Consider the following 27,909-nt stretch of genomic DNA (forward strand, 5'->3'; position numbering starts at 1 on the left):
GGGGAGTGGAGGAAGACGTCTGGACAGCAATCAAGCGAACTACAAACAGGAAATCTAAGTCTGTCGAGGCCCCAGCTGTTGTGTTTGGATTTTTTTTCAGTTAAATCAAAGCAGCATGAATACCTCATACAACAAACCTTGGAGTGTCAGCCCCCTTAAAATAGTCAGTTTACATTAGCGACGTTTTTCCCACTGTGCAAGTGTTTGGAGTGGCTCCATGTTTGTGTTAATGCCCCCTGTGTTTTCTTTAGTGAAGGCTTTACTGTGCGTGAGACGGACAGGAAGCATGTGCCTCTGAGTGCATGACTGTATGTACGCCAGTGCAAGGATGTGTTGTCTCAGTGGTTAATGGCTGTTTGATATTGATTACAGCTGGACTGTCCCCGGTCACGTGTTCTTTGTCCTCTTCAGATAACGAGAGTTAACCACTTGACCCCCCCCTGCATGCCAAAGAGGCTCAACCTATACCTGCATCTGAAGCCTCATGGCCGCAGCTGTATCTCCCACAGAGGCCGTAACCCTCCGGTCTCGGCCTGGCCTGTAGATCACAACTCTGACATGAGGCCACACCAGAGGGAAATGTGCCAGACTTCATTAAGAGCAGATTACAAGCAAGAGAAAGCCACTTTCATAGTGATTTATTTCACTGTGAGTTTTGCTGGACACAGGCACGCCGTGGCTGCATCCAAGAAAGATGATGTCATGGTTTCAGTGTTTGCTAAGTGTAAATATCAGATTGGGAAAGAACTTTGTCCTCAGCAACGGAGTTCGGCTAAGATTTTACAAGTCAGGGAGAGGTGAGTTAGCCGATAACTCACTCTTTTCCACTGCTTAGACCACAAAAAGAAATTCCTTTTAGAGAATTGTTAGCCGTTTGGATATTTCATTCAATCAGTAGCCAAATAAATCACACACATTTCTGAAGTGTTTAATGAACGTGACATAGCTTTTAGAAAGTTCTTAAAGTGCTTTTAGGACTTGTTTATGGTTTCAATGAGCATTTATATCCTTCACTCATCATCATCATCATGTGTAAAGGTTCACTTACATATATTGCAGGTCAGTGTTTTCCATTTACTGCTACGTGTCACACTTAGGAAACCGTTAAGTGTGTAATTTACCTTTATCCAAAGAGGTGTCATTGAAATTATTGCTTTATTACTGTGCTAAAAGATTAAATATGATGGCCTTATAATGTCATAAACAGCTTGTAAAAGTGTGTTAAGATTAAAAGAATGATCTAACATAACCCACAGATCATTCTGTAATGATTTGTGAAAATTTCATACATTCGTATTCACGGGAGCTAAATTAGCAAATGGATCAACAAATAATATGCTTGCATGCAGTAAATCTGACCACCTGGTGTGTGATTTTCAATCTCACAGACTTGTATTCCGCCAACTTCGGTGGATTTAAGTCTTTAGCAAAGCTTTGACAATTGGGCCGGTTTCTAAGCCTAAGAAGCTGTTTTTTTCCCCTTCAATCATCCTATTTAAAATATTTCTAAAAGAAAAAAAAACTAGCTATTAATTAAAAAATAAAATAAAATAAAAATCATTAATGAATGAAAATCATATCCTGAGATCCCAGCTCAGAGGCGTCTAAGGGAGTGCCCGAGTCTGAGCCTCAGTGGTATCAAAGTACATTCAGCCTATTTATAGCGGCTCTAATCACAGCCCCCTATACTACACAACTACCATGACCTCATTCGTAGAGCACACTTTTCTCAAAGGTAGATATGGCAAAACAGAATCATTGCACCAACTGTTCTTCATGGTATGGAATGCTCCATTAAATTGTAGGTGTATTAGTGGACGATCCATTATTGCTCCACAATACATGTACACTACTGCTTTAATCCTCTTGCACTGAATCTGATGTTGTTTTGTTTTTCTGTTACACACGAAACTAAGAGATTAGTCCTGGTGGTTTCCAGTGTAGATCACTGTGAGGTCAAAACAAGAGTAATAATGCTTTGTTTGGCCCTCCCTGCGTTTGTGGTCGTCGTCCCATTGGCTGGCAGCTGATCAGGTGTAATGTGAGGAGTCATGAATCGCGAGCTCTGTGGCAACTTTTTTTTTTTTAATTCAACTTCATTGACAAATTGCAGTAGTTTACAAATCAGTAAAGGGAACAAATAAAGAAACAAAGAACAAAGCCAGGGAAAACATCATTAGTAAAGTATAAAGTAAATACAGGCATCACACTATGTCACTTGGAGGTACAGGAAACAATTATTCATACAAAAACAGAGTTCTTTCATCTTTTTGTTTTTCCAAACCCCAAAGTATTCATGTAATAATTACACTCGATTAAGAAAAAAATATAACATGGAGGGCATGATTATAGAATGTTGCCATTAATATAATGAGACTAATGATGAAAGGCATTGATGTATTTTTGGTTTTCAAATATAAAAATAACATCGCATTCCAAAATGATAACGGATATGGGCAGTGGAGCTCTGTGGCAACTGACCATGTGTTTGCTGTTTCTGTGACAACACTGTGACTGTTAGTTGGGCCATGGAGGATGCAGACATGGCATTTCTGTGGCTCCTGTTATCACTGACACACACACAAACACACACACACATCCGCACACACTCACTAATAGAATGTCTCACTTATTTTCATCCAAAGACTCACACAAAAGTGATATAAAAGTGAGATAAAAACTTAAACTATAACTCTGTTGTTAGGTGTTTTCCATCTTGTCCAATGACAGGCTTCCCCTGTAGTGTGAGAGTAGAATCAATCTCAACCAATAGGGGGCAGCATTGACTGGATAAATACTATAACATAATGAATTGGGGAGCAATTTTACCCCCCCCCCCCCCCCCCCCCCCCCACACACACACACACACACACACACAAAGGGGGCACGGACATGGACATGATCAATTATGTGTCAAGCATTTCTTCCTCAATGAATGAATGGTCCAATGACTATAGGCTACCCACCGTCTATTGTGCATTGACACTGGAGACTGAGTTCTCATGGAGTTCATTATCCCTAAAGGGGACAAGCAGAAAGAGATCCAAAGAGACCATTAATCATCATTTCCCTCGGTAAGGGAAGACGGACGAGCAGAATAGGAGAATACTGTAACTCCAGATGGGAAGATTTACTTTTTTTTAAGAATTAAAAAGACACATACACACACTTTTTAAGAGGTTTGCTGACAGATAGATCTTAAGAACACTTAAGAACAGGAAACTGTTCCAGGGGCCAACTTTTTACGCACAGATTTGTCGCATTCGCCTTCCTCTCCATGACCAACAACTCCAAAAAAAAAATAAGTCTATTCTAGTTTGGGGTCGATGCTTTGGTCCGAGCTGATGGCGTTGGAGGTGGAGGAGAGGGAGACGAGGGGTCAACCCAATAACGGAACCACCACCTCCCTCTGCCCCCTCCTCTTCCTGCAGCTCAGGACCGGACTGCGCGCTGTGATTGGCCGATCCCCGCACTGTGGGCGGGCCTCAGTGTGAGCTCCGCTCCGCTCGGCTCGGGTTACAGTCGAGCTGGAGCAGCCGCACACACAGGGATCCCAGTGTGACACACAGACACACACACACACACACACACACACAATCAGAGGTGCTTTAAAAACTACACACCGGTTTGGGAAATGTCGCTGAGCTAATCTAAAGCCAAGGGGCCCCGCGAGCTGCTCTTAATCTCTGCACTTTTTTGTGGTCAGGGAACAAACAATGACGCACTGTGACATTTACGCACCGGCGGCGCAGCAGCAGCAGCAGCAGCAGCAGCATGCCTGAGTTGGACTACTAGAAGCTGCCCCAGTTGGAAGCGCAACAACACGCAGAGAGCCTGGAGAGATTTTTACAATAGAAACTGGGAGAAGAATAACAGAGAGAGGGGGAAGGACTGAAAGACAACACCGGAATGAAGCGGACCCCGGGATTCCTGGCGTGCTGCGGAGTTGTGACTGATGGATGAATGTGGTCATCTGTAGGCTATTTACAGCGACAGGTACGCGCACCGACAGGAGAGCCGTGACAAAGGCGCGGTACGTGCTGCGTCCTCTCCACACAGAGAGAACATTTCTTTCTTTTTCCTTTCTTCTGATTTCCCACCGGGACACTTCTATCAAAGAAAGAAAAGAAAAGAAAAGAAACCAAGACGCGGAGGGTTCTTCACACCTCTTGTTTAGTCAAGGACACGGGGTCTGGTCCTGGAGCGGGTTTCCACAAGTCGGACTGAAGGACATGTATCTGATATCGACTTCACATGCTCCCGGCTGATCGTAGCTCACCTCCATCCACACCGTGAATAAAACAGGGCTCCACCGGCCGCTGCACTCTCCATCTCTGAGTTATCGCCTCTGTCTACGGTGCACCAGCATGGCGGGGCTCGGCGGTTGGAAGTATTACCTCTGGATCTTTATTTTAATGTGCAGGTCGGCGTTATCTTCCGCCAAATCTCTGGAGACAATCATCTGGAGCTCACAGAATCCCAAGTAAGTCTCTCTCTCTGTCTTAAAAAAAAAAAAAAAACACACATTTTACGCAGGCGTGCCGTTAATGGCTAGAAATGAGCTAACAGAAGTGGAAAAGTTGCCTTTGTGTTTTCCATTCTGTTAAATGCAAAATGCACTAATGATCTTCTTCAAACCGAGTGGAATTCATATGGTTTAATTGACATTCCCGCGCGGCAGAGTTTTGGTGTTGATTTATGTCCCAGTGGGGAGTTTCCCCCCCAACACCTAAAGAAACCCAGTGAAGAGCCAGCAGGCGCACAAGCACATAACGCACAGCGGCAGGCCTCACTTTAAATCACAATAATAGATGCTTAATCGTGCCACTTTTATGACGGTATTACATGCATCTCTTTATTTTCTCAAAGGCGGCACAGACGCATCAATCACTGTAACCTCCGTGCCGTGAGAGCGCGTCTGCGCCTTCCCCATCTATTCCTAGTAATTGGTGTAATTAGTCGAACAACGAAAAGCAGAAGTAGAAAAAAAAAAAAAAGTCATTTAAAAGCACGCCAAGTGTGTCAAAGCGTATAGCACGGGATATTTGGCCTCTGCACCCAAGTTAGTGATTAGTTTTAAATTCAGTCAGATATGTTAAAATACATTAAATACTTAAAAAAAACATATTAAAGTTCTGATTTTTTTTTTTTTTTTTTTTTTTTTTTTTGTGGTCAGAGATCATGTTTTTGTCAAAGCAAAAACTAATTTAAAAACAACATATTTATAGAAGCAGCGAGAGCCCATATTTATAAATTCCACCCTGGAAACAATTATCACCCAGTTAGACATGGCTGCTACCTTTTTATATGAAGCTGGAAAGCATTGTTTAAAAAAAAAAAAAAAAAGAGCGAGAGGGGGAACAAGCTGAAATCAGTGTGGTTGGAGCTGACCTTCATTTGAGCCCACTGCACTGAAGGGAAAATGAAAAGTAGCTGCACCAGGTTTCTAACTCCAACTTTGCTCATTCAAGTAAATCCATGATTTATCCCTCAAATGTCAGATGTCACAGGAGCTCATTGTGCAGTCAGTGACTATGAATATTGCTGTCCTGTTCACTGGACTGTGTGTGTGTGTGTGTGTGTGTGTGTGTGTGTGTGTGTGTGTGTGTGTGTGTGTGTGTGTGTGTGTGTGTGTGTGTGTGTGGGGCTGAGAACCTAATGGTAAAGACTACGGCCCATCAGCTTTTATTTGACTTTGGCTTCAGAGGTAGTGGAACAACTGGCACCATCAGTAAAAAGGATACACTGACACTACACATGCACACACACGCACACACGCACGCACACACACAAGCCCACCACTACAAAGTTGAAAAAAACTAGGGAGACATTTATTGATTGATGATGTCACCTGCAGTGAATGCCTCAGAAGGTTACCACGCTGCCTTTAAGGACTCAGAGATCATTTCTCCATCTGTTTCTTCACTCGCCTTCATCTGAAAAAGAAACCCACACTAGGCGAATATATCATAAAGTTCACAGTGGAACAATAATGCGCTATGCGAAGAGTTTCTCTCAAACTAATTATCCTGCTGTTCCGCGTTTAGGCAACAATGGGCAATTACCGCTATCTTTTAGCGTGCAGGCTTTGCAATAACAAAAGACGAACCTGTTTTTTGCTCTGAAATGTATCAGTCAGCAGCATTGGCTGCAGTGAAAAAGAGGGGAACCCTTAGAGAAAAAAAAAATCAGCATCCACTTTGGAAGGATAAAGTTCCCCTCTGCATATTGCAACCAAGTGATAACAGAAAGAGAAACCCATAGAAGTGTGCAGTGCACTCACTATCTGGTGACTTATCAAGATTTACGATGCCTCACCTCCTTGTTCCTATACTTTAGGGAACTGCAGCTACCTCGGCTAATAAATTAATATGGCCGTTTGCTTCCACAGTGAACCACATACACACAAATATAACAACACCAGCACCTCCCAACAGGCCATGAGTTATGAGAAAAAGTATAGCAAAGCAGTAGGCACGGGCCACAAAGGTGTGTGTTCTTTCTCGAGTGTGTTTGGGTTCCCGCTGTTTCATGCCTGGGTGCCATCAGTCCCACTTCTAGACTATCAATAACCAGAGTTTTCATAATTGATTTCCTCCCACCGCGCCGGAGCAGACGACATATATCATCTCTGCTGTGCTGTCCGAAAAAGGCAAACATTAGAGAAGTTAATGTTTATTAGGAGGTCAGGCGAAGGAGATTAGAATAGGAGAAGAAGAGGTGGAGAGGTGCTCTGAAGAAGCCTGGATCTGTCAACTTTTTCTTCTAACATTTGATCAAAGCAAATCGGATTAGCTCTCTTTTAGCTGAGTGGGATTACGCAGAGAAAATGTCACTTTGTTATGACTGATCACGTCTCCTTGGTGGGGTTGAAGCCGACCCAGCGATGTACAGACATGCTACGCACACACAAGGAGGCTCACCGTGTGTTCAGGAATTCTGCAGCGATGCCCTTTTTAATGATAGTCCGACATGGTTGCCACGAGTTTTTCCCCAGTGTTCCTCTCGCCCTCTCCTCAGCTAATATTTACCTCATGACCTGCAGCCCCTGCAGCTTCAGGAGGCAAAAAAGAAGAAGACTGGGATGGGAAACACGCTTGCACACCTCTGAAAAGCACTCAGCGAGTCCTGAGTTATAGGGAAAGTCATCGGCGCTGATCCTGAACCTTTTCGGTGAGGCTTCGAGAGAGTTTGTGAAAATGATTTCCCTCTGTAGGCCTGAGCGTTGCTTACAGCAGGGTTTCTCCAATGACCAATGACCCCTTTAAAGGTTAAAACAATGCCAGAAGAACCTTTATAATACTCGCATGGATTACATTTAATGCCTTTTTTTACCTCACAATGTCCAAACGATTATCAAAGTTTTTAAAGAAGCATATTGTTACATTAGACCCCCAAAAACACTCAATTAAAAAATATTAGAGACACATTATTTAATCAAATATATGTTTAAATATTATATATTTTTTAGTCTTCAATTTAAAAATTGTAAAAAATATTATTATTGTGCATTCTTAATAAAGTTGTGAATTCCTTTATATCATTTGTGCTTTGCACCTCCCAAAGTGTTTTTAAACTCAACCGATATGGGATTGTTATGGCCGACACCCATTATGAGGTTTTGAAAAAGCCGATATCTGACATATCTGACAATACCCAATGATTTTTCGGCTGATATATGAATAGAAACAAAAAAAAAACTGATATATAAAGTATATATACTGTACATAAGCCCAACCCAAAATATGATATATATATATATATATATATATAAATTAAGTTGTTTAAATCTCAAACAGTAAATATGGATACATTTAAAAAAAATAAATAAATAAGAAAAAGTGAAAATGTAACTGTAAAAAATTAACTAGTGCACTTCTCTCAATGTTGTCGTTTTGTAATCAATACTGCTGATTCAAAAGTAGAAGCGTATAATACACAGAGCCACAGGAATTTCCACGCAGCATAAAAAGTGAATACATCAGTTTTATATTATAGCCCGACCGATTAATCAGTGTTTGCTAAAATTGTCCTGGTTATTCAGTCAGGCTCTACTTTTTTTTTATTCATCTTTTTTCTTTGTGGATCATCAACAGGAGCTCTGCAGCTATGGAGCATGTTGTTACTTCTGTATGTTCATCTGTGTTTTAAAAATCTGGATAAACTATAGCGTTATTGTTTTGGAAATAGTTTTGCAGATCCACACCCTTTGACTCACAATGGTTTTGGCGCCCAGTTTGAGAAACGCATTAAGAAATGGTGGTTTGGGTTGATAAAAGTCAAGTGAACCCTCTTTTATCCAGCTCTCTCTGCTGTGAATTGACCTCAACTGTCTGGCTCGCAGTTTAACAGGCGAGCGGTTCGGTTTATATATCGTGCTTGTGTGGTTTAACAGTTCAGTGAGCTGAACTTGATTACCTCTGTAATATTAAGCAAACATGTTTATTTTTCCAAAAAACACAGGGAAACAAATTTGTGGTTTGCTGAAAAATGTTTGTCAGATGATGAGGCAGCAAGTCCACGTACGCCTCGTTGTAATTAAATTTTGCTGATTTTCCTTTTATGTAAACCCCCTTATTTCCCCAATGAGGTAATTGTGGACAGCTCATTATTTTCTTGAGGGTACTGAAGTATAAAAATGGCTGAAGTATCAAAGCAAACATCTTACACGTTTGTTCCTGATCCTGTGACCTCTCGGCTCCCGCTGCCATGTTGATGTTTGAGTGTCGGGGAGGATTTCTTTTACGAAGTTAGAAAAACAAACGGCAACGGCAAAACATGAAACTGCCGTAACCTGTTGAACAAGAGGCGGATGAAACCCCAGACGTGAGACAGGATTTGGTTCAGGGTCTGAGCAGGTTCCTCTCCTTCTAGCTCGCGGAACAGGTCACCTCTAAGCGGGTCGGAGGGCCTGTTTTTATTTCCTGCGAGCCCCACGTCCTGCTGCTCGAACCCATTCCCCCTTTCTGCTACACTCACCTTCTCTCCCAGAGTCCCCCCCCCATTTCTCCACTCTTTAAGCTGTGATCGTGTTTCTCATCTGATACAGATCTCATTACACGCAGGGAGGACTTAGAGCCTGAAACACTTTCAGAGAGAACGGGAGAGGGCTCAACCAATAAGGAAATACTTGTGGAAAAGCAACTGGTCCACGTCCTGTAAAGGCTCCCTGTGTCTCGCCTTAAGGACAGCTGCGTTTACGTGTGTGTGTGTGTGTGTGTGTGTGTATAGGTCTGTGTTGACAGGACTGTTGTTTCAGTGGTGGAATCACACATTCTTCTTTTTGGGGTATCTTCTAAGGGGTACACGATGGCACTACAGGGGGGTACTTGGAAGAGGGAGAAAGGAACATTAACAAATGAAAGCATAAAAAAAAATGGGGTTTTATATTGTTTATTTTTAATTAAAAATGATAATCACACTGAATACTACCAACAACTCGCAAAACGACAACAAAAACGCACACAAAAAAAGAAGAGGAAAATATGTATAAAAACAACAGACGACAAGAAAATACACAAAATGACATTAAAAACACACAGAGATAAAAAAAAAAAACAATACTTAACATTACCAGCGACACACAAAACAGCAACAAAAACATTGATCACTACAAAATACACAAAAATAACAGAGGAACATACAAAACGACACAAGAAACGACACCAAAAGCTCATACACAGAGATATAAAAATGTAAATAATATCAACAACACACAAAATGAGAGAAAAAATATACTGAGTAATAAAATTATCAGACAAATAATAACAAGATACACAAAATGCCACCAAAATACACAAAATGATGATAGAAATGATCTTGATTAGAACATGAACTAAATCACGACCATAAATTATAAAAAGTATAGAAATAAATCCATTTAGGAAGCACAAAATACTGTTTCATTTCACTTATTTACAAAATAAGATTCTTCAAATTGGGTGTTATCATTCATTTGTTCCATCATTATGCTCTATAGTTGTTTTTTCACAGAATTCTAAGCAAAATGTAATAGTCGATAGGGCTGCTCAATTAATCGAAATTCGATTACGATTTTGATTATTACACCCAACGATTACAAAAATAACATAATCGAGAAAAAACAAACCCACTATTTTGGACATCTACAAATAATAAAGCTTGGCACACATGTTATTAATGCTAACTTTGAGTTGTTTAATCCACTCACATGCAAGCTCCTCCCCTCTGCCCCGCCCCTCTCAAAGCCAAAGCTAGCCTGCAGGCTAACATGAGGAAAGTTGTTGCTCATGGTCTTTAAAATGCAGCAAAAACGGTTGGTAAACAAGTGGCAAGTCAAATTCTCTGATATGGGAACACTTTGGGTTTAATAATGAAGACTTGGACGCATCACATGCAAGAAGTGTTTTGTTTTGTGTAAAAGTGAACATACTTGATTTTAGTGTTTGAAGGATTTTATTTATGTTTAAAGAATATATTTTATGGTTTTTTTTGTACAAAAAAGAAAGTTTTTGGTTGACAATTGATTTGAATTATGACTAAAATAATCGTGATTATTATTTTTTCTATAATCGAGCAGCCCTAGTTGATAGAAGGGGGTACTTAAGCCAAAGAAGTTTGAGAACCACTGTTCTAAGGGCGTTGGGCTCAGAAACGGGTGCAGGGCCTTTTTTTTTGTTTTTTGTTTTTTTGAGGTGTGGGCGGACGTGTGAGGACACAAAATCTGCTTTTTCATTATGTTTTTTTTTCACCAGATGGACTCACTTTATCCACTGGTGGTTTGGCTGCCACATCACCAGAAGCTGAACATTGTGTTTTCTTGACTTATTGATGCATTCATTTCTTCTAATTCAAGCCCTGGTAAGCCTGAAACCGAGCTTCCACTCCCCAGCATTTATTTTTCCCTTTTCTCCTTTGAAGACGTTGCGCTTGTGACTAGCCCCAACGTTCCATAATTGTTTATTTATTTATTTGGTCAGGACACATATTGCAGAGACAACTGCTGAACGCAGTGGATCATTAGCAGAACGGAGAAGGATTAGTTAATTAGCTGAACATGCAAAAAACCAAAAAAAAACCGACTGAACAAGTAAAGGCAGATCCAACAGTATAATAATGTCCAGAGTATGTTTTTTTGTGTTGAACTGGTTAATTAGAGACCCAGAGGCTTCATTACTCTGATCCTGTCCAACCTGTTACAACCAGAGGCAGTGGAGACAGAGCGGACTAATGAGATAATGTGTACGCATTAAGCTGTCCCACCATCTAACATCTAACGCTAGACGACTAATCTTTTCTAATTTGTCTCACAAAGTAGGTGCAAAGATCGGCTGTTGTTTTTTTTTTTTGTTTCTGTGTGTGTTTTTAAAAAGGCATTGCAGTAATTTGTGTTTTTATTTTGTTTTGTTGCGGGAAGAATACACTGTAACCCAAGTTTGAGGAAGTCATTTGTTGTTAAAAGACATATTTTTCATTTGTGTTAATTTTGACAGCAAATTTAGTTTTAGTTTAGTCTTCTGACTAAAATGCAACTTAGTTTTAGTCCCCTCACGCTCTCCTATGTGCAGTATGTAAATTCAACTCAGGTTATATTTATTTATTTATCTTTTTGTAGAGTATTCTTCTGTTCTTTCTTTTATTTTGCACTTCTACTTATACCGTCTTGGCTGATTTGTTGTTTTATTTTTTTTTCAATTTGACTTTGGGACAAGAATTCCATTTTACCTGTTCTTTTTAACGTGTGCATATGGCAATAAATTCTATTCTTCTCTATTCTATAGTTTTATCAGCTAAATTACATTAAGATTCCAGTTAACTGTATCTGTAACCGATTAAGTTGACTGAAATCTTAAGTTATTTCTTTTTTTTTTTCTTTTAAAGATTCAGGATTCTCTAAAATTTCACTTTTTGCAAATAATTTAAATAACTTAATTTCATTTTTTTTGCAATGATATTTAAACTTTATTGTCATAAAGGTAGTACAAAGTGTAAATAAAAATGTAAGGGTTTTTAGGTGTAATTCATGCGCTTGTGAACATCGACAGAATGAAATTACGCTAAGCCATTTTATTATTATACAGATTAGATAGATATTAATATATACAGTAAAGAAGTGACCTGTTGTGGACATAACAGCAATTTTCATGATATTGTTTTAAAATCAACTTTATTTTCTACACTGACAATAAACATTCCCGTGTTGATATGTTGAGTTTTTCAGCCCAGGCTGTTTTTTTTTTTTTTAATATCCAGCACTGCTTTACTCACTGTGAAATACCTAATTTTTTTTTTCTCAAATCATTCCCATATTTAAATCCTTTGCCAGACTTAAAGGCATGTGTAAAAACTTCTCTTCCAAAAGCCCTAAAGATTTCTTTTTTCTTTTTTAATTCTTGGGAAAAAAAACCCCTCTTAGCATAATGACATCACACATTTCAATAGCACAGCCTGAAAGTCAGAGGTTTAAAGTACTTAATCACACTCCAATCACTCTCACATAATTTGGAGCAGATGATGAAGAATTTCATACATTTGACAGTCTCCATCTGCTTAGAAAAAAAATATAAAAATAAATATCAGTTGTCAGTTTTATGTGTCATTTATTTGATTTGTTTTACTGTTTCAAAAAAAAAAAAAAAAGTATCATGTGTTTTACCCTCAGGTTGGTGGTGAATAAAGGCCAAATAATTCTTTCAGGTGCTTTGGCAGAGGATTGTATATAAATGTGAGAACCAGACTTTCAGAGCGGTCCTCATGACTCCCACATGTAGGTGTGACGGGCTGTGAGCGGAGATAGACTGTAGTGAGTCATGAGAAACGTGTGACAAATGGTGCAAAGTGCAAGTACAGACAAAATAACACACGGCGGCTAATGGGTCAATTAAAGAAGCCAAAAAAATGCACACAAATAGGTAGATGTGCAGTAAATATCAAGCAAATTACAGTAAATGGAATAAATAACATGTCATTTTGGTATTTTGTTTGTTGTCGCCGTGTTTTTCCTGTTGATTTTACCGTCGCACAGTGCGAGGGCGAGTGTGAAAAGGACAAGTATAAGCTTTTGGTGGTAAATGAGTGTTTAAGAGTGCATGTTGATGTTCCATTGTTCTTTGTCCGGCCACAGTGGAGCATTAAGGAAGTGTTAGGAGCGTGCCAGTGTGCCCTCGTGAAAGTGCCGAGGGCCGACTGCTGGATGAGTGTGGAGTGGCTGAACAGAGGCTGCCTTACAGGCAGTTAGCGACCCCGGCTTCATTAGACGGAGGCCTGGCTGGCAGCAGACAGGAAGTTCCTATCAGCACCAGCTTTGCCAAGCAGAGGCGCCGCTGTTGGAAATTTTTTTCCCCCCTCAACTTTTCTTCTGGCCCCTCTTTAGCCGCATTTAGAGAAAATAAATATGAGATGCAGAGTTACAGGAAGTGGAGGAAAAATGTTGAATAGGCAAAGTCTGCCTTTTGTTTGCCATCTTATTATTATTATTTATTTTTTTATATAAGAGCAAGTGAAAATGGGGGATTAAACAGAGGAAAGGAAGCTAATGTAGAGCGTTGAACGCAGCCTTGGGCTCAACCGCACATCCTTTCAGTTCACCATAGAGCTTCTAGATTACTTCCATGTGTCAGTGTGAAGGAAAAAAAAGAGAGGCAGAAAAGAAGAAAGCAAGGCATGGAGAGAAAAGTTGAGCAATTGAAAAGCCAGTGGACTTGGATTGGTGGAGATCAGCGGCGGTATTGGACAGTGGAACGGATCTGTGTGACAGCCATCTCTAAAACCATTACCCCCGCAGCTCCGACTCAGGGAACTCGTAACCTCCTCCTCCGATCTGACCTCATCGACTTAACTCTTTCTCACAGAACCCCTCTGTGCTGGTGGAGGCAGACCTCATCACATGCCAGTACCAAACAGCGGGCATGCAACCTATAACAGCCAGCTGCACTGCAAGCTTTTAAAGACATCAGGAGTTGTCACCGGCACACAGGCAACAGGGGATCTGTTTTTCCCCAAAAGTTTGTGGCGCTCCAAAGACTTTTTTTGTGAGGAGTTTCGAATTTAGTAGGCCAGGAGGTTGGGGAGAGAGAAGACGGATTGCAGCAAATAAATGACAAAAATGTGTGGCACAGGAAGGAAAAGGTTGAGTTTATGAACAAATAAAGTAGATGGAAAAAAAAACCAAGCTGGAAATAAAAAGGTTGACGTAGGCTGTTCTCTCTTTTAAACCTAATGAACAATGAAATTAGGTCCAGGTTTGGGTTTTAAATCTTAGAAAAATACTTCAACTTTTAACCATTTTAATACAATAAATAAAATTTACAAACCACAACAAGTATCGTGAACAATGAGTCGCTTTCAAGGAAAACAAACACGTAAAATCTATCTAGTTAAAATATGTGCAGCAAAATGAAGACATTTAAAAACAAAATAGAATTAAAGTGGACTTATAAAAATATTTAATCAGCTCTTACTCTAGCTTTTTCTATAAAATATACTAGGTTATCCCAACACTTTACACCAGGGATTCTCAACTGGTGGGTGGCGGACAGCTGGTCAAAATTAAATAAATACTTAATGTCTCTCATGTTGGACTTTTATTTTGAAGGAAACTTTTCGATTGCATGTTGCACAGGAAAATATATAGATTTATGTTTTAAAAAAAGATTACATATGTGTGTTTTAAACAGCTATTTTTGAAAAACTATATTTGGTTTGTAGAAATAAAAAAAAAAAGTGGGTCCAAGGGCGAAACGATTTGAGAACCCCTGCTTTACACTGTATAAACACAAAAACTAAAAATGAAGTCAAATAAAATGGACAAAAACTTTGTTACTTAACTTTTTTCCTCTCACAACTTAAAAAGTATGAATAAGGTCATGAAATTATACATTTTGAATTCTGATATATCTATGCTTAAACTCTGAACTTATGTTTATTATAATACATTAGAAACATTTTCTATTCAAAGGTGAAAAAAACACTAGTTTGATTTAAAAAAAAAAAAAAAAAAAAAAAAAAAAAAAGTAAATTTTAGAAACTGAAAATGTAATTTACTTGAACTCTGCGTGTTTGTCAAAGTGGAACCAAAGTGAGGTTTTGCCCTAACTAATGACTTCACAAGTAGTGACTGGATGAAGTACGACCGTTCTCGGCCAAGTCTGAAGATATCATTAATGATCATCACAGAGCTCTTTGTTCACTGTTATGAGTACACTAATGGAGTGACAGGGTAATTGAATAGAGTGGTAGGATAATAGAATGATAGAATGATAAAGTAATGGAATAGTGTGGTAGCGGTCCTCGTTTCCCAAGGGACACCCCTGTAAGTGTGTCAGCGTGGCAGATGGGCGGTCTGGTAACAACCACGCCACCACCCCACCCCCAGCCCCCCTTCCTCCCACGTTAATTATAAAGCATCATAATCCATCTATGGCATACACAGGCAGGACATGGAGACTATTAGGGCAGCATGGAAATGGTGCAGTATTTAATCCTTGGTTCTTTGCCACTATAGGCTCTCCAGGCATTGGGTAAAAACCACTCATTTCTCCACTGATCTAGTTTGAGCAGGTTCTTGTTTTCCCGCTACGTCTGCAAATGTTTTTTTCCACATTTGTGAATGTTCTGTGGAAGTTTGACTTATCTATGATTTTTTTCCCCCTCACCCTCTTCCCCTCAACCCCGCTCCTCTGAACAGGCGGCTTTAAAAAGTGTGTGTTCCGCATGTGTGTGTATGTGTGTTTCATTTAACCCATTCAGCTAAATTTTTAGTTCAGCTTTTTCTAAGCAAGCTCCCAGCATGATCCTGGTCCCCTCTTGTACTGGTTAAGAGGAGCTGGAAGAAAAAAGTCTGTGGAACTCCTGCTGCTCCCGGGGCCCAAACCCCAGCCCCTGCCCCTGGGTAGGCCAGTCTTGGGATCTGGTGCATGCTGGGGCTCTGTGTGGCAGCTGTGAGTGACGCTTCAATCGGGACACCCCAGTGCCACCCCGCATTCCCTCTCACACCTCGGAAACCAGGGGGAAAAAGACAATTACACACATATTCAAATACCTCACCCCCCACCCTCCTTAACCCCCAGTCTGTCCACAATCCTGCGTTTCTGATGCAGACATTTACCAGATCTATAAAAAACTAATTGTAAACTTTTTTTACTCCGTGTTTCGCAAATAACTCCTCTTCCTAAACAACTTGCAAATTAGCTTAGCTGTTTGGACAGCCTGCCTGGAGTTTCATCATGTTTTTGCAGTCACTCTTGTTTATTTGATTTTTTTCCAAGTTGTGCTTTCTCTAAGTAAACAGCATCACCCGGATACTTCCTTTATATTTCCCCTGACATTTAAGTATGTATGTAATGGAAAAAGATTGGAGCCTTAAAGTGGAGTTAATGCTATCATGTATGGATTGTCAGTAAATTGAGTTTGTCTCCAGGCTATTGGAGCAGGGACTCATAAGCCAGCAGGATTTAAGTCCCTTAATTGAATTATTTTGATTGCTGACTTGATTGATGGAGTCAAATGTGGAGCGTTTTCTGTGCGTTTTTGTCTCCCTAATTCTTCTTCCAATGGAGCCACACCAGACAGATACAATAGAAACCTGCAATCAATCACAACTGCAACCCTGAGCATTTTGTTCAGAAAGAAATGTGCCTGCAATCAGGTCCGTGTCCCACAAGCCAACCAAACAACGTAAAACCAACAATGACATCAGATAGTAAAGCACTCTAAAAGTCTAATCTTCCCATAATGCCAAGCTAAACCCCATAGAGACCCTCAGTGGAGAGAAAGGCTTTTTTATGCCCCACCACTGCTCCTCCTCCCATGGCCTCTGGCTGTGTGTGTGTGTGTGTGTGTGTGTGCACATATTGTGAAAAGGAAAAGAATTTAAGAGTGAATGGAGATGTCACTGTCAGACTCTGGCCTCTGCATGAATCTGCCTCAGAATGACCATATTGGCAGCGTGTGTGCGTGTATGCGTGTGTGTGTGTGTGTGTGTGTGTGTGTGTGTGTATGTGTACACGTGATGACTGAGAGGAGGTCTGCTGTTTCCCCTCCACGCCGAGTTCTTACGGCCGTGATTGGAGCTCAGTGGGACGCAGGTCCATATTTCATCCTATTCATACAAGTGAGGTTGTTTCATCTCCCACACACATGTTCCCCATTATGTGTGTGTTTATTCTCCCCCATGATGTGCTCGACCATGGAAGCCTCTCATCTCTCCAATATTGGAAATAGCAGCAAAGGTCCGCTAAAGCAAACACAATATCCTAAACCTCTCAGCTGGCCTCACGAACTAAACAGAAAGTAAGAGTGAGGGCTCTGCAGTCTGCACTGGCTCGCCTTAATGAGTTACTTTGCTAGTTTTGCCTCTTAAGGCTCTGTAATGTAATATTTCACGCTGTGATTCTTTTTTCTATTCTAATCTTCACGTGTGGACCTCTTTCCACACTTGTTGTCTCATCTCCTGTTCCCCCCCTTCGCGCTGAAACGTTTGACTACTTTTAGCTATCCCCCTCATCTGTCTCCATAGTCCTCCCACAGAGAAACATGACAGCCCACATCTTCAACACATCACTCCTCTTTTCTCCACTCTTGTGTCAGAGATGAATTAGGAAACGTCTGCTCAATCCCCCTTTTTTGGGGGGGTATTCTTTCTTCTGAGCCTAAGTTTCTTGCTTTTAGTTTCCTTGTTTGCTGGATTTTATCATTTATTTATGCACTTCTGATTGTAGCACCTCATGCATGTCAAGCATCTCAAAGTGGAAACATTGCATGCACATTATGTGGGCTTGAGTCAAATTCTGTTTTTGAAATATACATGAATGCATGAATATATTTATTGACGAGAGGGTCCATGCTTGTGCGAGAGAGACTATTTTCCTGTAATGACCCTGCTTCAACTTGGTAGTAGCATAGATATTTGAAGTTGGGACCAAGCAGAAGGCCCAGTGTGGTGGTTCTCCCACAATGGAAGTTGTAGAGGGCAGGGAAGTGATTTAGCTGCTATCGGAAAGGTTGGGGCGAGTTGCTTCAAAGCGGTTTGCCAAGCTGAGGCTTTAACCGGCCATCTCTCTGCATTAGTTGTGCATCTGGTGATGAGCCTTTGAAGGGTGCAGGCAGTCGTGGCTGAGAGATTGCAATTGCATTGCATGGGTGTTTAGAGGTTGAGGGGTGGGGGGGTAGAGTTCAGCCTCATAAAGAGAGTTGCAATGGGGTTCAACTGGATTCTGGTTCTCTGCTCAGAGTTACTACAGCAGACTAAAATGTGTGGAGAGGAAAAATGCAACAGCTGCTTGTGTCACATTTGAATTTACACTGGCAGCGCGGTATAGATGAGAGAACATGCACCAGCTCAGGAGTCAGCTGCGGTTAGATTGTGTAGATTAAGTTTGAGTGTGTGTTACAGATGGCAGTAATAATGATCAGATAGCTCTTGTAATGGAGACGGCCTGTTTGTAATGGCTTCCTAAAACAACAAGTGGATTGTCTTTTTACGAGGCCCCTGTCTGTCTGATCATCACAGAGCAAAACTGCACAAATGAGAACAAGTTATTAACTCACACGTCACAGACAGAAACACACACGCTTCATTTTAATGCACACAGACTTGGTCTTGCCTCGCACTCAGCTTGTTAGGGGCGAGTGTTATCAGAGGAGACACAGACTCCCGCTGCACCAGTTAGACCATCCTCCCCCTTTTTACATTCACTGTTAATGAGCCTAATGATGTGTGTCTCTGCGATTGCATCAGTCAATATGTCGTTCAATATGGGTTTTAGAAACCCACTGACAACTTAAGCATGTCCGCCTGGATAAGATCTCCCATCCAAGGGAGGAAATAAAAAGCTACTCATTTGTTGAGGATTTGAAGGGACATGTGTAGCTGTCTTTTATAATCATGAGCTGAGATTGTAAGGAGAGAATAGACTTGCCACTTAAAATCTAAGATAAGGCACTCCTTTTAAGACACAGAAAGCAGCTGTGTGGTAAAGAACCTGCAAAAAAAAAAACCCCAGCGTCCCAGTTCTTAGAGAGCATTTTTTAAATGTTTAGAGGGTGGGGATTGCTTTTAGCTTTTTTGGCTTTCGGTGTTTTTTTTTTTTTTTTTTTTTTTTTTTATAAATTTCCATTCAGGTTTAGTTTCAGTTATGTGTTTATGTTTCAGAGGGGATTTGGCTGAGGTTTTATTTCACTTTATGTTAGGAGGCGTTTACTATATTAGCAACAAGGGACATATCGTTTTCTGCTTTGTAAGAGAATTGCAGGCTAGAGTTCAGCAATTTCTGGGTAGTGATTACAGATGTGTCTTTTAAAAAATGATTTCTGCAAGATACGCAGCATAACTTTATCATTGCATTAGTTATTACAGCTTCTGACACACATGTCTAAATATTTTATTGTAAGTTCTAATTATCCTCGTGTGGTGTAAAAAAAAATGTAAAAAAAAAAAAAAATCAGGACATATGTGACATTGATGAAAACTGTTCCTTTTATGAAAGACAAAGCTTTTGATTGATCTGTCTTGTGGTCTTGATCCCTGGGCTTTGCTGATTAAACCTATCCATCAGTCTCTCTTATCAGCGACGTAACAGATTGACTGCAGGACAACCAACGTAAACTCCCTGTATTGTTATAACGGAAAAAGTCAAAGGCTAAGGATGGGGAGGAGAGAGGTTCACCAGAACTCCTTTCTCCAAGGCCTTTTGAACAAAGCCCAAAAAATAAAAAATCCCCCCTATGTTATTTTAAACAAGTACCTCTCTTAAAAATAGATTCTGAGATAGCCACCCCCTCATTCTGTTGTGAGTGCCCTACACACACACACATACACACGTTTCTTGGCTGCGCCTGTTGGAACAACCTTTAAAATTAGGTCAAACAGTAGCATCGCATATTGTGACAGGAGTGTTTCCATTCTGAGGAAGACTCATAAAGTAATGTTTCCTGTCTACAGTATCACATACCCCCCCTTTCCCCTCAACAAGCTCCTTCCCCCCCACCACACACACATGCACGCACACCCCTTTGCCCTCGATCACGACTCGCTCAGGCATCAGCCCAGATAATGACATCTCTTTCATTGACAGCCTGTCATTCACGTGCCTGTAGAAGCACACGCACACGGATGCACACATGGACGGACTCCTGCAGGCGTGCACTCGTGCCTGCTTGAAAACGAGGGCAGGCAGGCACAGTTATGATTCATCTGGATGATTTGCAAGTCAAATACACCGGTTTCATAAGATGTGCCTGTTATTTTCCCAAATAAATGAGTTTCTCATCTTCCGGGGGGTGACTGTTAAAGCAAATGCATCAAGGCTTTTCAAACGTGGATCATCTTATACCACTTTTTCTCTGATTTATCTGCAAGTCGTTGATTACCATCATGTTGTCAAGTCTGTGAAAAACCAGTGCTGGAATAACTGACAGATGGGCTTTTATTATTCACAGATGTAGGATTTTAAGACAGTTTGTTTAAGATAAATCCTATTTTATCTTTTAAACTTCCTAAATTGCATTAAATTGTGATGCTTAACATGAGGAAAGCAAACTATGTCATCTGAGCAACATAAACACAGATTTATTTTGTGAATGAAGGTCCCATCACAGCTTGCATGCTGCTGGTTTATCAATGCCTGAGAGCCTTTTCCAAATCAGATACCACTCAACGTTTGCAACTGGCTGCCTTATCAAGAAACAATCAGTTGAAGTTTACATAGGCAGAATTTCACGTTGAAAGGAGATGGTTTTTCTAAAATCTTGCCACAGCAGGCCCGGAAGAAGCAGGCATAGACCTGCCAACTTGCCTAAAGCTATTATATTTTGAGGAGAAGGTTGTGAACACTTCCGCTGAACGTGAGAGGTGACGAGCTGCCTCCATTGCACATCCATTAACATGGTATCTAGTTTTTCTCCTGCCTAGTTTGTTTATTTATTTTTTCAAGTGCTCCTGTGTATTAATATCCACCGTGTGCTTCTGCTCGTGGGATGTAGTAGGAGCGTCGCCATGGCGATGATTGTGTCATTAATTTGCAGTCAGATGAGTGATATCCCAGAAGGCTCTAGCTGAGATGTCCAGGCTGGTTTAGAGGGACTGATTAGAATTGCAAATGGCCGCCAAGTGTTGTGTTTATTGTGTGTCTCAATATTGGAGACAATCAGGCAAATCAAAGCCCTCAGCTGGAGAGATGGAACCGAGGCACGGTGGGCCTCTCTGGTTGGCACGGTGTCCCCACTCCTCAGTCCTCGCAGAATCGGCCTCCCCCTCCACTCCTGCTCTCACTCTCTGCTTGTTTGCTTCTTCCACCGACCCTCTCTCTGTCTCTCTCCATCGGAGTCTGCCTTGTGTCTACATCCTGAAGTACAAGAACACAGCTGGAGAAAGTGAAGGAGACGCTGAGAGAGACACTAAATCAAGCGCACTCAATCATGTGTAGTGTGGCAGTCCTCTCACACAGCTGAGAAATATTAAACACACTTTATGTTAATGAAAGCACCAACGATGGACATAAATATCAGAGGCAAAGTGCTGAGGGATTAAAATGTCTTGTACATTCGCTCATAACACAAATTCGTCATTGATTTCATAGCTTTCCGATTCATTAAAAACTAAGTAATCAGCCTCTGATCGCAGAGTTTTAGTTGTTGTTCCGGTTGATGCTTTTACTCTGATGAGGAGTATCGAGACGGGAGTCATGTTAGCAGCTTGGGAATATTCAAACATCCGCCTGCAGCTCTCTTGTCAAAGCACTGCAAATGGATCCTGTACTGGCAATGCGCCTTTGATACGGCTGGGTGACAGAGTGTGGTGCAAAGTGCCTTAAACACATATTTCCACCTCAAATCACTTGTGAACCGATCCCGCACAACGATTGGCCCTCATGCTGGTATTGACTCACTTGTTTGTACAAGATTCGATGAAACCCATCTGAAAGCCATCCACCACTGTTGTGTGGGACCGGAAGCTGGTGTTTTAGCTCTCTGTGTAATTCACTCTGTCAGTCGCACACAGAGAGGCCCATCATCTCTTGTTTCGCTACTGTGGGCTTTTAAAGAGTGTACATGTACGTGGTGTCCGTGCACATGCAAGAATCTCAATGTGTGTGCGCATTAATGCGTTCTTGGATAATTCCTTAGGTCATTTGCACTCCCTATATAGTGCTGCATGACCAGTTGCAACAAGCATGCGTGAGGCCCAGGTACGGGCATGCTCAGTGAGCCAGGTATTGCTACAGGGAGATGAATGTTAAAAAGAAATTTTATTACACAACACACCTTCCTCCTAGCTCTCTTTGCTCTAGGCCAAATGAAGAACTATGTTATGAAGTATGCATCAAAGTCCCAAAGATCTAGCCCAAAGCTTTTACTGGAATTTTTAGAGCAAAGAATTCACCGATCCTCATTATAGGATGCTACCCATGGCTGAAGGAATCAAGAGTGTTTGAGGAGCAATAAGCCACGGTAACAGCATGCGAGTAGCAGCAGATCACGGGCTGTTTAGACAGTATCACTGTGTGCTGTTAAGCTTGACAAGTGGTTGATGAGCGATCAACTTAGAGTTGTGCGCGCGTGCGTGTGTGTGTACAGAGAGGAAAAAATAAGAATGCGTGAGAGTGTGTGCGCCGAATCGCCAACGTGGCTGTTTGTGAGTATGTGTGAAACCGAGGAGAAGGTTCACGAGGTGACATCTTGTCAGCTGTTTGACTTTCCCAGTTTCCCAGGGAAGCAGTTTCAAGAACAATACAGAAGAAAAACCACCAACCACTGACGATTGAAATGGCCCAACAAAAAAAAGACGAAAAAAAGATCCCCGTTTGTTGGAGAGTGAGTTATTGTCATTGCTCGAGATCGGAGATGGTTGAAGGAAATGCGTGAGTGACTGCGCCGTTCTTGTGGCAAATACACATCCACTACCAAACTCCTTTACCCATCCATCTCATGGCACGCCTCACAAAAGCAGGAATACATTCAAAAAGAGTGAGTCAGAGTAGGAATAGGGAACACAAGATAAATATTGTCTTAGTATCCGTGCTCCCTCTAGCTTGCAATTGTCTCTCAAACTGACAGATGAACAATGAAAGTATTTTGAACTTTGCTGCCTTCTATCCGTCACCTCCGGGTTCTGAACTGTGATGTCAAAGCCAGACATTTTCTGACAGTTTGATTGATTTTACTTTCTGCGTGTCATTCTTATATTCACTCTTCTTGGAAAGGTTGGATGCTTCAACCCCAATGACTATTTTTTTGTAGCTGGATTGCATTAACACATGTTAACAACACTCGGGATAATAAAATAACAACTGAGGTGTTGCCACGAAATTTAATCTTGAACTCAGACACCGTGGTTTTTTTTTTTTTTCTTGTAAAAACTGCCTGAAAAGTAGGAACTTTCATTATTTTTGTCTCATAAGAGTCAGGCAAACATTTACATTTTCAAACACGTGAAATAAGTGTAATAATAATATTAATAATAAACAGCAAAGAAAAAATATTTTGAAAAAGCTAAAGGAAATAAAATGCACTGTAGTTCAAAATTCAGTTCACAAATTTTAAAATGAACTTCTTCAGTTCATAGTTAATGATTCAAAAATTTCAAACCGAGTTATCAGTTCCAAAAATGAACAAGTATATGTTGATGTGAGCTTTTCCCCTCAGAATCCTTCCGTTTCCCCGTTGTTGCCATCCATTCAGTCCACAGTAGTAGCTGCAGCTTTCACTCCTCCAGTGAATTCTCAAAAACAGGAGGAAAAACCTGCTGCCTGAATTGTCTTTAATGAGGAATTATTAAAACAAAAACAGAACAGTAGTCCTTAGGGTGCATTTTATTTCCATTATAATAATTTTCCAAACCTGGGAACAATTCACATCAAATTATATATATATTATATAGGTCATACTGAAAAGAAACCTAAAGAAAACAATAGTGGAAACATATACCAGACAGGTATAAATAATTTTAAATATCCTCAAGGATACTATTGTAAACTGAAGCATACTGTTAACAATGAAGTCCAGAAGATGTGTGATTATACAGAGATGCTGTAATAATCGTGGAGACAGAATCTTAGTAGTGCTGCTGATAGAACGCTGAACTCAGAGTCAGCTGTAACATCATTCCCAGCTTTGATGTCTGAATTCTGATGTCCCAATCCGATATTGATAATGGTTAGATATTGATATCGGATATCGGTCCCATATCAACCAGAAAACAAATATCTGATTTTATCGGACTGCATCTAAAATCTCCAAATGTATTATATTATATTACATTTATTCAATTGTAGAATACTGTAGATATTATGTTGAAGGTTAAAATGTATGTAACCAATTGGTTAATAATAAAAGGGTCAGTTTTTCTCATACTTACTGTTGCTGACTATTGTTCTCTGTTTGAGTGACATCACTTGATCAAGCTTTTTCTAACATTCCACACTACAAAATAAGTAATACAAGTATATATGATTCGTGCTGATATCGTATCAGATCGGTATCGGCGAGTACACAAGGCTGCAGTATCGGTATCGTTATTGGAAGTGAAAAAGGTGTATCGGGACATCCCTACTTTGAACGCAGCATGCTGTCTCCATTTGATGACGCATGTGGCACAATGTCAAATTAGTTAGTTTTTTTCACCTCCATGTTAAAGCTTGTTTACATCGTGTTTTAGCTGGGTTTTCACTTGACAGGCTCTGTGGATATGTCACTCTCTTCAATGCAGGTGAACGGTAAGAGAAGTTGCTGTTCACAAATGCCAGAATGAACAGAAATACCGTATGTTCAGAGTTCATGACTGATCGTTCATTGAACACGTTCAGGCACAACACTGGTTTAAAAAGTCTAAAATGATGTTGACTTTTTGACAGCTTCAGGGTGATTAATACATTGCTAGGGGAAACCGTTACATATTTGTACAAGTGTAAATAGTACAACCCCTTAATTTGAGCGGATCAGTACAAAAAGTTAAAAGCAAGCCATATGTTTTTGTGGAGATTTTAAGGCAATGTTCAGCAGCCAAGTCTATTAGCTTGGCTAAAGATGGCAACTACTGTACTTGAATTAACTGGCCTGGCTCTGGACAAAGGTGACAAAATCCACTTAGCACGAGCAGTGTCTGTAAATCTAAGTAATCGGCAAGCTAGCTCTCATCTATTTAATTTGCACTAAAGCCTGTGCAAGTGTTAAAATCATATACCCTAATGCTGCAGGCCAATTTTCCTCATGCATACAAGAGTGTGGTATCATTTTCATTCTTGTGATGAGAGCAAATAAACATATTTCCCCTTGAATGTCAAACTATTCCTTGAACGAAAAAACCTCATTAGTTAGAGGTGTCAGGTTTGTTTGGAAGATTGGCTCAGGCCTGATCGCTCACTGATTTGAGTCCCAGTTGTGTTCGTGCCAAAATATAGTCGACCAGGTCAGATAATCCTCCTCTACCTCATGTTTCTGTGTCTGAAATCTATTCATTCTTTATATTAGTTAAAATAATTTGTTATTTCCAGTTCAAGAAACAATATCTAGTCTCAATTTCAGTTTCCTATATCATTCAGACTAAACACTGTAAAACATAGAATGAGCAGTTGTTAGTTTCCATTAATTATAATTAACTAATATTTGTAATAATAATTTTTTTTTTTACAATTATTGGTTGTATTTAAGCCAAACTAAAAATAGCTAGTTTAACTTGATAACATCTGTATGCCCTCATGGCGAGGTAGTTGCACATTTAATTAAGTTACAATCTTTTTTTCCCAGGTGAAATGGCTATGAAGAACTATTGATTGGATTTGAGATACAGAACAGAACATGTTGTAATACTACAGAAAGCTGTGTCAGACCGATAATGGTTATGATCCTTTTTCTCTCTAGTTTATTCCCTAGAAGAGTTGAAACAAAATCAGAGTGAGTGTGAGGGCCCATTATTGTTCTTCAGGGAGGGTTTGCTTGCTTTTCTTCCTCCCGCTCTGCTTGACGCTGATTGTGGTCTTGCATCCTGGTCCAGCTCTTGACTATCTGCACTGCAGCCCTTCAGTCCAGAGGGATGCTTCTTTCTGCGACCAGCCAAGCACACCAGCTTTGGCTTGTTTGATGCACCTGGCACAGAAACACACACAGAGACCTCCCTCTAACATACACACACACTTCCAATGATGTCTGTACATGGATGCATGTATAATATCTGTGAGCAGAAATGAGCTCACGCACACAGTGGGCTGAGGCCAGGCGGGTTTGGCCACGACTGTTGACTGGGCCTGTGGAGAGATCTTTACGGAGCATGGAGAGCCCATCTGTGGTTGCTCTGTGATGATGGGAGACAGCTGGTTTTGTGTATTTGTGCATACGTGTGTTGTGTGATGGCCAAGGAAGGAAATAGGGAAAGCTTGTGTGCATTTGGGTCACAGTGGCCCCAGAATAAAAGCTGACCCAAGCCTCGAACACGGGCAAACCAAATCGTAGGTTTTTCTCCTCCTCCTTCTACTTCTCCTTCCTTTTCTCCTTCTCCTCCTAGGTCTCCAGCTGGATAAACTCATTCCCCGAGCTCTGGGATGAATAAGTGGAAACTCAGAAAGCAACAGTCTGCGCCTTCTCCTGCTGTTAGCGATACTGTGGATGACGTTCAATCACAACCGCATCTACACATACTTGCTTAACTCTCCTGCTGTTATGGAGGGACGGTCTTGGCTAAGACAGAAACCACAGAGGCCATAAGAAGAAACAGATTATGTTCTTTCTCCTCCCAAATGACTTCTGACACTCCTTTTGCTCAACGGTTCTTTTCAGCTTGTTTGTCAACTAACATCCACTTCCATCCTTCTTGTTTCAAGGCCATCTGGGTGTCATCTTGTTAGCTCATTAGAACTGTAGATGGTGAGACGTTGGCTCTTCACTTGACACTGATAGAAGGGCAGTCACACCGAGTCTGTTTGGTGAACAAGTGAAGTGTATGTCATCGTTCGCTTGTGTCTGTGTTAGAAGTCGCCCATGTGTGACTGTTATGAGTCATGCCGAATGTAATCTACACTGCATGCCAAGTTGCTGACTGAGTTAACTGTGGCCAAAGTGTGTTTGTCTGTGAGAGAGTAGGTGTCTGTGTTCACACGTACAGAAACTGTTCTCTGTGGGAAGGAATACAGGATAGTCTGTCTGTCGTTTTCGCCTCTGACATTGTCATTTATGTCACTCTAATGAGGAAGGCCCTGGGGAAAAATTCTAAGCTTTCTCTGTTGTTCGGCAAGTCTTTGTTGCCAAGTCTGGAGTTCAAATGCAGCTGTGGATAGAGTTTAAACTTTAGCCAATGCCACCACCCGTTGGCATGGTTTTGTTGTCCTTTTCTATAATAAGGGTCAAATCTGTCTTGCTTAGTAAACAATTTTGATGCCAGATGGACCTTCTTGTTTTCCTTAATTTCAGGATGCTTGTGCTTGTCTTTGTGTGTGTTTGCATGTGTGTATATATATATGTGTGTGTGTGGGCTGCACTGGCATTGAGGCGGCTTGTTTACCAGATTTGAAATGTGAGGAAATCGGAGTGTGTACACTACAGGGCGTGTGTTTATGTGTGTGTGTTTATAGTCAAGCCTCCCTAAGAACATCTGCCCCCGTGACAGCCTGACAGAAGCCAGCTATGTATACAAGTACACGGGTCGCGCCCCAGGCCTGAGGAAAACCGGTCGACGACCAATTCACCTACTCGCGACAATGGCGAGTAAGTGAATTGGTGAGTAGGTGATTATTTTCAAATCAGTTTTTCACAGTTTGGAGTCGAGGACAAATTTATAGCGATAGCAAACATGTCCGGACATGTACTAACATACTAACAGATTGATGTGTGCCTCTCTCAAATGTGAGACGTGATCACTCTTGCAAAATCATCTGAGCCGCTACTGCTTCTCCAGTGTTTCTGTTGTGTGACCAACAGAGCATGTACAGTAGCTTCATTCAAATG

At 40.8% G+C, this 27,909-nt stretch overlaps 1 protein-coding gene across 1 annotated transcript in view; it reads left to right on the top strand.

The window, feature by feature from the left end:
• The first annotated feature begins 3,527 nt into the window (after positions 1-3,527).
• The window catches only part of efnb1 (ephrin-B1), a 73,629-nt gene continuing 49,247 nt past the window's right edge, over positions 3,528-27,909 (top strand). The window contains exon 1 of the mRNA XM_028459311.1: positions 3,528-4,483. Coding sequence (XP_028315112.1) covers positions 4,368-4,483 — 116 coding nt within the window. The 5' untranslated portion in view covers positions 3,528-4,367. The remainder of the gene's footprint in view (positions 4,484-27,909) is intronic.

The sequence above is a fragment of the Gouania willdenowi genome, chromosome 10 (assembly GCF_900634775.1).
Source record: "Gouania willdenowi chromosome 10, fGouWil2.1, whole genome shotgun sequence".
NCBI classification, from domain to species: domain Eukaryota; kingdom Metazoa; phylum Chordata; class Actinopteri; order Blenniiformes; family Gobiesocidae; genus Gouania; species Gouania willdenowi.